Source organism: Diceros bicornis, chromosome 32 (genome assembly GCF_020826845.1).
Source record: "Diceros bicornis minor isolate mBicDic1 chromosome 32, mDicBic1.mat.cur, whole genome shotgun sequence".
NCBI lineage: Eukaryota > Metazoa > Chordata > Mammalia > Perissodactyla > Rhinocerotidae > Diceros > Diceros bicornis.
This window is the reverse complement of record NC_080771.1, coordinates 37556261-37571244: the sequence shown is the minus strand read 5'-3', so window position 1 is coordinate 37571244 and position 14984 is coordinate 37556261. Positions and strand designations below refer to the sequence as shown.

General features: G+C 49.3%; 1 protein-coding gene across 4 annotated transcripts in view; it reads right to left on the bottom strand.

Annotated features, from left to right (window-relative positions):
• The window catches only part of ACSF3 (acyl-CoA synthetase family member 3), a 71060-nt gene that overhangs the window by 13969 nt on the left and 42107 nt on the right, over positions 1-14984 (bottom strand). For all 4 annotated transcript variants that reach the window (XM_058528483.1, XM_058528484.1, XM_058528485.1 and 1 more), the window contains exon 7: positions 9334-9460. In XM_058528483.1, coding sequence (XP_058384466.1) covers positions 9334-9460 — 127 coding nt within the window. The remainder of the gene's footprint in view (positions 1-9333; positions 9461-14984) is intronic.

Below are 14984 nucleotides of genomic sequence, written 5' to 3'. Positions count from 1 at the left end.
GTGTCACCCGGAGCCAGTGTTCCAGAAAGGCTGTGGGAGCGGCTCTTGGGTCATCTCTGCCCTCGGTCCTCTGCCCCCTCCTCTCAGTGAAGTCTGGATGCTCCACAGCCTCCCCACCCGGGAGGTGGGTGCACCTGTGCACGTAGACCAGCCAGGGGTCACCACTTGACCCAGCTACTGCACTTGAGCTGCACACGGGGCTTCCACTTAGACACGCTGAGGGCAGACCCCGACGGCCACGTGTGGCTGACCGGGAGGGACGTCAGTGCTGGCTCGTGTCCTTCTTGAAGCACCGGGCTCCTGTGTCAGAGAACGTGGCAGCCGCCCATCAGGAAGAGGCTGCCTTGGATTCCTTGGCAGCAGGATCGAGAAACTTGTCTTCCCATGAAAGACTTCAGGACTTCCGTGCCCACTTCAGGAAGGTTCCACGGATGCCCAGGACGCGCCTGGCCTGGGGGTGGGCAGCGAGTCTGCACCTGGAATGTGTCACACACGTAGGGCCCTGGCGGAAGGTCAGGAAGCCGCATGCCAGCTCTCACCTTGGCCACCACCACACAGCTCCTGCTGTCCTACGTCAGAATTCTTGTCCCCCTGGCTGCCTCGGAATTCCTTTCCAGCCGTAGAGGGGAAGGTTTCCTGAGGCCCACAGAAGAAACACCAAGTCCCCTGATGTGCCCATGGGGCCCTGTGGGCTCTAGTCTTCCAGGAAGCTGAGGGGAGACCCCAGGGTGGAAATCTCCAGAGTGCAAATCTCCAGAGTGCCGTCTTCATCCAGCTCTGCAAACGCAGGTCTCTTCCTGCTTTGCAAACACGATTCCCTCCAGAGACCCCTGCCCCTGCCTCCCCTGGGCTGGAGCCTCCTCAGAGAGGCCTCCCTGCTAGTTCCATCCTTGGGATCTCTGCGTGGTTTGTGATTTCCGACTTCCCAGTGTGGAGTCGCTGGACAAGCGTCGAGGAAGCGAAGACCCTCCTGCTCCTTCCCTGCTCCCTACGTCCTTCCGGCCTCCAGTCCCATCACAAGGGCCCAGCACATGGAGCCAAAGGTCTCAGTGAGGTCTCAAGAGAGCAACAAATGCCAGCCCCACGGAGGGTCCGCGGCAGCATCACGGGCCATGCCGTCGAGTGGGAGCTTCGCAGACACAAGGTACCAAACAAGTCATAACTTTTACTTTCTGTAACAACATATTTATCCAAATGCACTGATTTGGAATCAGAGTCCTGCCCATGAGCGTCCTACCTTCTCAGCTCTGATGTCCACATTAATGGAGTTAACAGAGTTTTGTTCTGACAGACTCAATAGAGCAATCAATAAAATCTTACTACTTGGAGCCTAGGTCCACGGATCTGCAGCAGAATTTATGCTCTGCTCGCAAATCCAGTGCAATTCCGTGTCTCTGCCTTAAACTGTAATTGAAAATAAATCTTCTGATACTCAAGAGGCTAATTTTCCGGATGTGTGGGCGATATGTGGGCAGCAGACCTGGCCCCTGCATGCCTGCGGTCCTCAGAGGTCTTGACCCTGGTGTGACACAGGAACAGTGCTGTCCCTGTCCCGTAAGGATCCTGAGCCGTTGATGTGGAGTGATGCCAGGCACCCCACACACCCTGGCCTGGCTGTGCAGAAAGCTGGGAGGGTGGGGGGTCAGTGAGGAAGCCAGGTGGATGAGGCCCAGACTGGCTCTCACAGCGGCCACAGAACGCCTCAGACTCGGGTTCCCAGTACTCGAGGACACCCAGGGAGCTGAGAGCACTGCTGCCAGCGTCTCCCACTGCTCTGGCCTGAGGCCCCTCGGGTGTCCACTCAGAGTTTTAACTCCGTCTACAGCCCAGGGGGCTGAGGCCGGGTGGGGGAAGCACAGAATCCAGCCCCTCTCCCAGGTGCTCGGTGAAGGTCATCCACCAGGTAGGCAGTGGTGTAGCCATCCCATGGGCCACAGAGAGACGGTGCCCACGTGCGAGACAGGAGCCACTGCCGCCCATCAGCCACATGGAGGCTCCATGGCCCACTGCCCCAACTCCTCCCTCCATGCGGCTACTCTGGGACCCAATCCTGTGGGGCAGAGGCCAAAAAAGATACCAGAAGGAAGATGAAGACACGACAACTTCCAGGAGCATAAACCTCACCTGAAAACCGCCAGGAGAAATGGCCAGCGAACACACACAGCTAGGGTCTCTCCCTCCTGAAACCAAGTCAACAGTCACTTGTTTTAAGGCATAAACCTTAAATGGGGGGACAGGAAAGGAGATTATGTGAAGAAAAACTAGAAGCTGCAAAGCAGATGGACTAGTGGTCAAGACCCAGAAGAGCTGACCCTGCACGGGGTGGAGAGGCAACGGGATACGGATTCATCCCAGAGGCTGTGGCAGACGCTGGGCAGGAGGTGGTGGAGGACGGACTCAAGTCAGACACAGGGGGAGCCTAGCCCCTCAACACGGCCATGGCTCGTTCTCTGGGGGACGGAGGGTGGAGGGCCAGGCTGGGGAGCTCATGGTCCCTGGACATGGGGGCTCGGCCTCCCCACCCACTCTTCCTGCTCCCAGTCCCCCAGTGCTGGCCAGGCCCTGGACGGGAGAAAACCAGTCAACAATTCCCAGAATTACTGGACATGGTTTCCAGAGTGCCAGCACAACGAGGAAAATCAGGGCACCCCAGGCGCATGGCTTGTGGAACTTCAGGACTCTGGGGACAAAAAGAAGATTCTCTAGGACTCCAAAGAGGGGAAAGGTCATGAAGTGCCAGGAATCACATGCTGCAGCCAGCAAGAAAAATGGATGCTAGAAACCAATGAAGAGATGATTTCTAACCCAGAATTCTGTACTCAGCCCAGCCAGACCAAAGACACTGTCAGACACGTGAGTTCTCGAAAAGTGCACATCCAAGGGCCGGTCCAGTGGCACAAGCAGTTAAGTGCACATGCTCTGCTGCGGCGACCCGGGGTTTGCAGGTTCGGATCCCGGGCGTGCACCGACACACTGCTTGTCGAGCCATGCTGTGGCGGCATCCCATATAAAGTAGAGGAAGATGGGCACGGATGTTAGCTCAGGGCCAGTCCTCCTTGGAAAAAAGAGGAGGATTGGCATCAGATGTTAGCTCAGGGCTGATCTTCCTCACACACACACACACACACACACACACAAAAATGAAAAGTGCACATCCATTCTCAGGAGGTGCTGGGGAATGTGGTCCCCAAACTACGGAAAGGAAGAGGAAGGAGGAAGCTGTGATGCAGGAACACGAGGTCTATGTGGAAGGAGGAGGGACTGTGGACGACAGAGGCGGTGGCCCAGGTGGGAGCTGTGCACTGATAAGGAGACGACCAGCCTGGGGGTGGGGGCGTGGAGGTGGGGGGGCCCTGGGGGTCTTGCCCCGAGGAAGAGGTCAGCACTGGTGTGCCTCCACTGTGGAGCTGGGCAGGGCCTGGGATATAGGAGACGAGAGCAAAGCAGCCCTTCCCGACTTGAGGACACAAGAGAAGGCAAGGAAGCCACGGATCCCACATGGGTCAGCACTGAATGGCGTGGACGTGGCACAGAACCGCTGACTACAGGTTGCGTGGGGAGGACAGGCCAGGTGAGAGCAGGTTAGAGCCTCATCTTCCGCAGCAGGGTTGGCAGAGCCACAGAGTCCCCAGGTAGCACTCAGCAGTCACTGAGGACACACAGATCAATATCCAAGACACAGCTAACAAGTCTGGGGCGGGTGGTTATTGTGCCCCAAATGGTGAAACCACTGGAGTCTTTAAGCCAGGAACAAACAATTTTGATAAAAAACAAAAACTTAAAAACATTCCCCCTCTGCCCAGGGTTCTGGGACCAGCCAGCGCCAACAGCAGAACATAGGAGCTGTACAGGCCCAGACGCCACCACCTGCAGCAGGAGCTCTGGCATGAAGGGGACAATGTGCCATGACGTCACTCCACACAAAAGCCAGTTCCAGGTGGAGCCAAGACTTAACCTGGTGAAAGCAGAGCCAACAGGTTTCAGAAGAAAATACGGGAGAACACCTTCCTGACCACTGGGGAACAAATGATTTTTAAGTGATATGAAAAATTAAGCGCACACAGGAGACGACTGCCAGTTGGGACCATACAACACAACCCAAACCCTCTGCACACAGAAGGCGCCACTGACAAAGGCACCATGCCATGGCGGGGAGACGCCTGTGTGGAGCCACGCCACCCAGGCTCCGCTTCCTGCAGTTGGGGAAACACCCCAGACAGCTGCAGACTGAACAGCCCAACACCACCAAGTGTCCTTCAAGGGCCCTGTCACCTGACACAACCTTCACAGCACCCTTGCCTTGTTGGGGAGGAACAAGGCTCACTCAGGAGCCAGTTGTCTCAGTCCGTTGGATGCAGAGGTCGTCGACAGCCTGTGAGCCGTGCTATCACACTCACTGACATGAGACATGGGTCCCTGCATCTCAACACTCTGCCGACCTCCCGACTATGATTTACAGGTCACAGGAGAGCTCTCGTTGGAGAGAGATGAGAACTCAGGGCAGCGATGCGAAGGGCGTGGAGCCAATAGTACATCTGAGGGCCGCTCTGAGGCCTCCTCCACGTGAGGAGGTCTAAACTTCAGCATTAAACTTAAAAACAGTTTATACTCATCTGTGTTTATAAGACTAACAAAGCTTACTGCGGAAATACTGGGAGAGAAAACAAAGGAAGAAACAGAATTCACGACAACAGGCAGCGTTGTGTGCTCGGCACACACAGACTCAACACGCACCCAGACACAACATGCATGCACACACGTGTGACACACACTGGCAGGGGTTCCCTCGTGTCGTCACTCTTCAAAACCTGGTTTCTAAAGGCCTCACATATTCTGTTGTTTGGATGCATCATCGTATATCCCCCACCCCCGTCACTGGACAAGTGATTCCAGGGTCTCGTTTCATAAAGTACTGTGACAGACATCACCATGCATCCGTCTGGACCACCTCTGATGACTGTCCTTGCATAGATCCCTGGAGACTAGACATAAAGCTCCACCTGACATGGGACAGACCCGCTCACAGCACCAAGGGCCAGCTTTTGAAGGGTCTCTGCCAACCAGGTGATGAGGAGTCAGTCTCTGTTTCCATAATTCTCTCTTTCATGACAAGGAAGTGACATATGGTCCGTATTTTTGTGGCCAGTTGCATTTCTCTTGCTCGTTTTTCCTTCTGGGTTGACCAGGCTCAGTGAATAGTGTATGGCCAGCCCTTGTGTCATGGACACTGTGACTCCTCAGCATCTCCATGCTCCCCCAGGCTGCAGACCTCGGGCTGCCGGCCTTGAGGAGGACACCTCTCCATGCCTGTCCACATCAGGGCTCGCTCCTGTTGTCCTGCTGTGACTTTTTTTTTTTTTTGTGAGGAAGATCAGCCCTGAGCTCACATCCGTGCTAATCCTCCTCTTTTTGCTGAGGAAGATGGGCTCTGAGCTAACATCTATTGTCAATCTTCCTCCTCCTTTTTTTCCCCAAAGCCCCAGTAGATAGTTGTATGTTATAGTTGCACGTCCTTCTAGTTGCTGTATGTGGGACGTGGCCTCAGCATGGCTGGAAAAGCGGTGCGTCGGTGCGCGCCCAGGATCCGAACCCAGGCCACCAGTAGCGGAGCGTGTGCACTTAACCGCTAAGCCATGGGGCCAGCCCAAGCTGTGACTTGTTTTCTTTTCTTAAATAAATGCCCTTGACTGTTTGTCTCTGATTATAATATTAGTGCTGATTGTAGAATGAAATGCCCCCAAGAGGCCCGGTGACGTCCTGGTGGATTTTCTTACTGCCCTTTCTCCAGGTTACCTAAATATCTCCTCCAATGTCTTTACTTGTAATTAGGTACCTACAGTTTACTACGCCACTTTTTAACATCAAACAGTGTGTGATGGAATAGGCTTTGAAGTAAGTCAGAAGACGTTTTTGTTTCCTCATGTTCCACTATCAGTCTCTTTACAATGACGAAACTGCTCAGGGTAAAGCATCGAGAGGGCAATTTGCTCAGCTCTGTCCCCATGTCCTCATGCCCATCCTGCGTCCCCATGTCCGTCCCATGTCCTCAACTCCATGTCCTCATCTCCATCCTATGTTTTCATCACTGTGTCCTCATCTCTATCCCGTCCTCAGCTCTGTCCTGTGTCCTCAGCTCTGTCCCGTGTCCTCAGCTCTGTCCCATGTCCTCATGTCCATGTCCTCATCTCTGTGTCTTCATGTCCGTCCTGTGTCCTCCACTCCAACAGCAGGGTCAGTGTAAAGCCCCAAAGACACCCAGGTCTTGGATCGCTGTCTCCTTGCCCTGAGCTGGCACTGAGCCGGTGTGTGTGTTGAACAGCTTCTCTCTGGGTGTGGCAGTACTCAGGGGGAACTCAGAGAGTCTGGAGAGGTCAGTGTGGCTGTAGGCAGAGTGTGTGGGGGGAGACCTTTGACTTCCTCCCTGAGCGGGAGCCAGGACCCCTGGGGGCTTGCAAGAAGCTCCCTGCACATTGGGGAACCAGGCTGAGGGGCGCAAGGCGGGGAGGGCAGGATGGCTGAAATCCAAGTGCGACCTCTCTCCTTTCATCTAGATGAGGAGGAGGTCACCGAAGAGGAGCTGGCCAATGGCCCTTCCCATGTGGCAGTGGCTCTCCAGCTCCTCCCAGAATCCGCGTGGCAGGAGGGGCTGGCCAGGGAAAGGGTTAAGTTTAATTTATCCTGATTTCTACTTAATATCATGCTCTCCCCGTAGGAGCCAGCAGCTGTGAGCTGATTGCGCCCGCTCATTATGCAGTCTGTATCGCTAATGGCCTATGACAAAGGCACGCAGCTTCCAGGCCTTACCCCGGAGAGCCAATTAAACACACATACTCCCTTCCTGTTCGCAGCGTATTACAATGAAATTAAACTAAATTTCAGAACCATTTTCTCCTAAAGACATCTCTTTACAATAATTAATGCATGCTATTCCTTTTCAGCTGAAATATTCATCAGGAGCGGTGACTGAAACATTTTGCACGGCGCTGCCCGCGCCCAGTGAGCCCTGCCATCGAAAAGTCCACAGGGCTTTGGTTCCTGTGCTTTCAAAGAAAAAAAGTCTGCAGCTTTTCATCTGAGTTTAAAAATAAAAGATGGCGACAGAGCAAGCCAGGCTTCCAGGCTGGGGGCCGTTCAGGGGCTATGGGGGACGCACGAAAAAGAGATTAGTTCAGAAGTAACATTTCTTAAATATAGCATTTGAAAGACAGTGATAGAGAGAGGTTTGTTCCCACCAGCTTGGCTTGTATTAACGCAGATGCTTACAGAGAGTAAACAGGTGGGCATGTGTTAACATGGCAACCACATCACAGACAGAGACAGGAGGGCCCCAACCAGGTGATCTGGGCTCCTGAGTGCCCAACCTCTGGGCCCTCTGTGGACCGGTCCCTTGGATGAGCCTGCCAAGGTTCCTGGGGTGCTGGCCTCTGCCCTGGGGGCTGACACACGTCCACTCTGCAAACCCTTCAGAACCCTCCACACACCTGCTCTCTCTGTCCAGCGTGGAGGCACCAGGGGGACTGGATATTTCCAACCCCAGCTGCTGGGACATGCGTGTCTGAGGCTGCATGAGAGAAAGCCATGGATGGCTGTGGGACCAAAGGGTGGATGTGGGACCGGCTGGGACCAGCAGGCCCTAGTGCTGCCTGCTGGGGAAGAGGTAGACAGGGGGCCCCTCCACACCCCCCAGGAGGACCATCCATATGCCCCTTCACCCTCGAACCCCCCCTTGACGGGCCCACACAGCACCCCAAGACTGCCAGGTTCTCGACACGGCCCCCTGCTCTGTCACTCGGTGACCTCAGACCCATGATGGCGGCAGACTGGAGAGTGGACATGAGATCCTGCCCCTACATATCCACACTGACCTGAGCCTGGTGAGACGACATGCGTGTGAGCGTCAAGCAGCACACCACGGGGGTCATCAGCCTAAGGCCATGGCTGCCATCCACTCCTCTCCTAACACCCTATCTCCCTCTCAGAGGTGCACAGCAACTCCGACGGTCCTGTGCCATCTGCAAGCTGCCTCCTTCCTCCTTACCTCTGCTCCCCATAGAAGAACATGGAATAAGGTGCATTTCAGATTACAGGGCCACATTTGATGACGTGTGAAAACAGGACTTTCTTTTTGGAAAATATTGCCTTAAGATTATTACGAAACAATGCATGTTCAGCATAAAAGTGTTAGAAATATAGATAGGCAAAAAGAAAAGGAGAGGCCACCCAGAATCCCACCATCTAACGTCAGGCTCTGATGTTCTCGCAATGAACATGCACACCAATGAGTCAATGCAGCTGCAAACCTCAATATTCCCAACATCTGCTGTATCGCCCACTTCAGCAGGACCGCTAGACCATGGAGGTGGAGGGGATGGGGGCCAGAAGGGGACAGGGGGTCAGGGGGACAGGGTGAACAAGGGGGCTGGGGGATGGAGGACAAGGGGATGGGGGAACAGGGGGATGGGGAATGGGGGTCGGGGGGATGGGGGACAGGAAGAGGAGGGATAAGGGGATGGGGGAATGGGGGGTGGGGGTATGGGGATGAGGGGACAAGGGGGATGGAGGAGATGGGGGACAAGCACATGGGGGACAGGAGGACAGGGGAATAGGGAGTGGGAGGACAGAGGGATGGGGGATGGAGGGGATGTGGGACAGCGGGGATGAGGGGACAAGAGGGATGGAGGGAATGGGTGTCGGGGGGAAGAGGGATGGAGGGGATGGGTGTCAAGTGGGCGGGAGGAAGGGGAGTGGGGGCTCCTCAGAGCCAGCTCTGGGTGCATGTCCAGGTGAGAGGACAGCGACATGAGGGCCCCTCTGCCTGCCCACGCATGGGGCCCTGGGCTCTACTTTCACCACTCAGGCCTGCTCGGACAGGGGACACAAAGAAAGCAGACTTCAGCACAGGGAATAAGGTAAACGAGTGACCCAAACGGCAAATAAACCACATTCTATCTAAAAGACTTTGGTCCTAAGCAAAGGAGGGGAGAGTCTCTGATGCAGCGGTCACTTGAGGGGGGGGGTCCTGACATATGAGGGGCAGTGGGGCCACCAGGTGTGGGGCTGCTGGGCCAGGGGACAGGGTGGGAGCCTTGCCACAGGGCCTGGGGGCTGCTGGGGCTCCTGAGGGTTGTGGTCTCAGAAGCTTCCTTCTAGAGGTCGGCGGGGGCCGGGGCACTGGGTCGGGGAGGTGCAGCTGTGAAGATGTGAGACACCAACTGCACCACCACCCCTGGTCTCTGTCTTCAATGGAAGATTCTGGGGGGTCCACGCATGGTGACAACCTGGGGTAGCTGAGTCACGCTCCTTCCCCTCCTCCTTGGGGCTCCTCTCTCCTACCTGTTTTGAACCAGCCATCCGAGGTGAACGCATTTTTCGTTTCTTCTGGTTTGTCCCAGTATTCCCGGAACACGGAGGGCCCCCTGACCAAGAGCTCCCCTTCTTTCTCCTTGAACCCTGGGGTCACCTGTGGCGTGGGAGAGAAACACGCCTGTCAGAGCACACACCTCCTAGGATGGGGTCTCCACTTGCCTTCCTTGTGCCCCCACCCATCCTGAGGACCACACAGTCTTCTGAAATTAGACGCTTTGTTGGAAATGATTGAAAAATGCAGCTTTCAACACAGAACTCCACCATGCCAGCACTGTGCTGCTCCCTGTCCTGCCCACCCTGGGTGGGGGCTATGTGTCACCTTCATCCTAAAACACGCCTACCCTCTGGACTCGAAGATGTGAGTAACTGGCTGGGTCTCAGAGCTCAGCGCTGGGCTGGATTCAGGCTGTTGGCCCCTTCTAAACGCCGTGCTCCTGGTATCCCGTGAAACCCCATCTTCTGGGTGTTTTTTGGACAAATTGTGGAACATGAGAAGTGGGCAGCTTCCCACAACCCCCTGCGGCTACTGGAGGAGCTCCGAGTGGGCAGCACCTGCTGCAGGGCCTTCCGGAGTTGGTTACTTTGCTTGGTGAAAAGGAAGCTGACAGAGTAGCTGACTAAGAGAGGAGGGCTACACAGGAGAGACTCAAGTGCCCAGGAGGGAACGAGACCTGGGAATCTACGTGGTCGTGGGAAGCAGGGCATTTCTGTTTCTCTATCTGTGGCCAGCAGATCTGGTCTAAAAGAATGACTACAGAATGTTCTTCAGACAGAAGGGAAATGATAGCAGAAGGAAACCTGAAGACCAAAAATAAAGGAAAAGCAACAGAATTGGTAAATATCTGGGTGAATTAAACTGACTCGTCTTGTCCTCATGAGTTCTGTAAAATATTTTTGACTGTTGAAAGCAAACACATTACATCATCATCTAATGGAGTTTTCAATACATGCATATGTTACATATGACAACCACAACATAACAGGAAGAGGGCAAAGTGACCACTACGGTGGCGACAAAGATTCTTTGCTCAACCAGACTGTAGCCAGGTCCGAACCTTCTCTGAGGCCCATCTGTGCCCTTCCTTGTAAAAGCCAGTTTTAGCAAGAGCCCTGCTAAGTTGGTTTAGTGAGAGGCTCCCACCCTGATATCTGGTCACCTTCATATCTAATGGGGTTCCTCATCGCCCACCACCCCCAGGTGATGTCTGACAGCCTGGCTTGCCTTCAATAAGCACCGTGTTAGGTCGGTTCAGCCAGAATACCCCTGACCCCTGAGGTTTCCTCTTGGCAATTTTCCATCCATTGACCCCACTCTGCTCCTTGGCTATAAATCCCCACGTGCCCGTGTGCTGTATTTGGAGTTAAGCCCAACCTCTCTCCCCCACTGTAAAATCCCACTGCAGCAGTCCCTATACCTATCCCAGTGCTCCCGAATAAAGTTTGCTTCACCATCCTTAACAAGTGCCATTGATTATCTCTTTCTTTGGCAGTGGTAGGAATTACATGTTCTTCTGGAAGTGTTAAAATGTTGATTCTAAGTAAGTTTCAAAAATTGAAGTATGTACACTGTAGTCCCTAGAACAACTACTAAAAAACTATACAGAGACATATGGTCAAAAACTGAACAGATAAATTAAAATGGAATACTAAAAAAATACCCCAAAGAGGGCAGTAAAAGGGAAGCTGAGCAATGAGAAACTGAGGGACAAGCAGTAAACAAATAACAAATGCAGGCTTAAATTCAAGCACATCAATAATCACACTAAATGTAAATGGTCTAAACACACAAATTAAAAGACAGATTGTCAGACTGGATTAAAAAACATACATGCTCCAACTATATGCTGTCTATAACAAACTCCCTTCAAATACAATTACATAGGTAAGTTAGAAGCAAAGGAATGGAACAATACCAATAAAAACAGATTTAAATAGCTATATCAATACCAGACAATATAAACTTAAGAGCAAAGAACATTAGCAGCAGCATTACATGATGATAAAAAGGTCAATTCACCAAGAAGACATGACAATTATAAACATGTATTCAGCAAGCAAGAGACTTTCAAAATACATGAAGGAAAAAACTGAAAGCAGAAATAGACAATTATTGTTGGAGAGTTCAACACTCCTCCTAATAACAGAACTAGTAGCCAGAAAACCAGCCAGATATGGAAGAACTGAACACCACCGTCAACCATCTTCATCTAATTGACATTCACACTCCAACCCAAACCAGCAGAACACACATTCTGTTCAAGTGTACCAGAACATTCACCAAGCAAGACCACATTCTGGGCCATAAAACAAACCTCAGCAAATATAAAAGAACTGAAATCATATCAAGTATGTTTTCTGACTGTAATGAAATTAAACTAGAAATCAGTAACAGAAAGATAATAGAAAAATCTCCAAACACTTGGAAAATAAACAATACACTTCTAAATAATCCAATGAGTCAAAGAGGAAGTCTTAAGAGAAATCAGAAAATTAGAAAATATTTTCAACTGAGTGAAATGAAAATACAATGTATCAAAATTTGGGGAGTATAGCTAAACCAATGCTTAGAGGGAAATTTATCATTAAATGCATATATTAGAAAAGAGAAAAGGTCTCAAATCAATAACCTAAAATTTCATCTTGAGAAACTAGAAAAAGAGAAAAATAAGCCAAAAGTAAGCAGAAGGAAAGAAATAATAAAGAACAGAAATCAATTAAAATTGGAAAGAGAAAAGCAATAAAATTCAATGAGTCCAAAAGTGAGCTCTTTGAAAAACATCAATAAAATGGATAAACTTCTAGCAAGAATAACAAAGAAAAAAGAAATAGAAGACACAAATTATCAATATGAGGAATGAGGAGGATACCACTTCAAACTCTGCAGATATTAAAAGGTCAATAAGGGAATGCTGTGAAAAACTTAACACACATAAATTCAGCAACTTAAATGGACCAATTCTTCAAAAACCACAGTCTACCAAAACTCACCCAAGATGCAACAGATGACCTGAATAGTCCTATAACTATTAAAGAAATTGAATTCATAGCTAAAATCTTCCAAAAAAGAAACGTCTAGGCCCAAATGGTTTCACTGGTAAATTCTATCAAACATTAAAAAAAATACACAATAACAATTATATACAATCTCTTCCAGAAAAGAGAAGGGGTTAGAACACTTCCCAACTAATTTTATGATGCCAGCATTACCTCGATACTCAAACCAGACTAAAAAAGTACAAGAAAAGGAAACTACAGACCAAAATCCCTCATGAACACAGATGTAAAAATCCTCCACAAAATGTCAGCAAATCAAATCCAGCACTGTACAAAATAGATGACACACTATGACCAAGTGGGGTTTGTCCTCAGAATGCAAGGCTGGTTCAATACTAGGAACTCAATCAATGTAATCCACCGTATTAGCAGCCTAATGAAGAAAAATCAATTGATGTAGAAAAAGCATTTGAAAATATTCAAAATCTCTTCATGATAAAAACTCTCAGCATATCATGAATAGAATGGAATCTATAAAAAGCCTATAGCTAACATCATGCTTAACAGCAAAAGATAAATACTTTCCCCATAAGATCAGAAAGAAGACAAGGATATCCACTCTCACTATTCCTGTTCGACATCATACTAAAGTACTAGCCAGAGCAATAAGGCAATAACAAGAAATGAAAGGCATACAGATTGGAAAGGAAGAAATAAAACTGTTCCTATTTGCAGAAAACTTGATTGGATATGTAGAAAATCCCAAGGAATCTACAAAAACACTAATAAGTAAATTTAGAAAGGTTACTAAAGGATATGAAGCCCACACACACTAAAATCAATTGCATTTCTATATACTAGCAAGGAACAATTGCAAATAAACAAACAAAAAACTCTACACTTACAATAGTTGAAAAAGAGGAGGAATAGAAGGAAGAGAAAAGAAAAGAGGAAACACTTAGGTATAAATCTAACAGAACACATACAGGATCTGCATGCTGAAAACCACACACACAGCAAAGCAGACCTAAGTAAATGAAGAGACATACCGTGTTCACGGATTGGAATACTCATCACAGTAACCATGTCAGTTCTCCCCAAATTGATCTAAAGACTTAATTTTGATCAAGATCCCAAAAGGATTTTTTTTGTAGATATAGACATGCTACTTCAAAAATTGGTATGAGCAGGCAAAAGAACTAGAAAAGCCCAAACAACTTTGAACAAGAAGAATAAAGTTGGTGGAATAACACTACAATTTTGAGACTTACTATAAAGTTAGACTGTGGTAACGGCAGACGAACAGATACACAGATCAATGGAAGAGAACATACAACCTACACACAGACCTGCTCAAATATGTACAATTGATTTTTGACAAAGTTGCAAAGGCAATTCAATGAAGAAAAGGTAGTCTTTTCAACAAATAGTATTCAAACAACTGGCTATTGATCCACAAAAACAAGAATCTTCACCTAAACATCACATATTATCTAAAAATTCACTCAAAATGCATCATAGATATAAATTTAAACTATAAAGCTATAAAATTTTCAGGAGAAAACCTTTGTGACCTGAAGTTAGGCAAGGAGTTCTTAGAGAGAACACCAAAAGCATGATCCATAAAAGAAAAAAAACATAGATTAGACTGCAACAAAATAAAAAACTTTTGTTCTGTGAAATACAAGAGAATGAAAAGATGAACAACAAACTGGGAGAAAATATTGGTAAATCAGATATCCAACAAAGAACTCTCAAAACTTAACACTAGGAAAACAAACAACCTGAGTGGCAGCTGGCAGAGCAAGAAGCACAGGAATCTGTCTCCCCACCTGGACGACAACTGCACTGGCAGAAGCTATCTGATGGAACTATTTTATACCTGTTGAGTCTTGTTTAAGGCTTGCAACTTCCAGGGGAAGGCTTGGATGGAAAATTGTGGTTAATTTTGGCTATTTTTAGCTCTCAGTGCAGTAGCAGCCACCAATCTCCTACCCCCAGCTCCAGGGCAGGCAGCTGTGCACGTGTTCCTAGAGCAGCTTGCACACAGCTTGTGGGAACCAGGGTGGGCAAAAAGGACCCAGTCCCCCAACTATCGGGGATCTGTGCTCTGACGGCTACTTCTGGTCACAGAGGTGCAGACAAAAAGGCAGGCAGCCACTGTTGTTGCAAGACCCTCCCCCACCAGCTGAAGTGACTTCCAGGGGACTTAACGGGCTGGTGCTCTTCCCTTCCTTCATCTTTTGCTTTTCCCATTTTAGGAGCCAGACAATAATACTAGAACATTCAAAAACAACTGCATATATGGGGAAAATTAGAAAGTGACTGCACATGCCCAAGGAAAGCCTCAGAAAAGACATAAGAAGACATTAGGTTTACACCTCAGGTTGATCCTTAACACAGAGACACCCTATAACAATCAATAAAACAAAAATAATAAGCAGAAACAATGAAAAAAAACAGCAAACCCTGGGCAAGGGGAGAATCTGATTCCAGAGTTACCACTGGAATTATTATATTATCAGATTCAAATGTCCATGTTCAACAAAAACTCACAAGGCATACAAAGAAACAGGAGAGCATGGCCCATTCAAAGGAAAAAAATAAACCAATAGAAACTATCC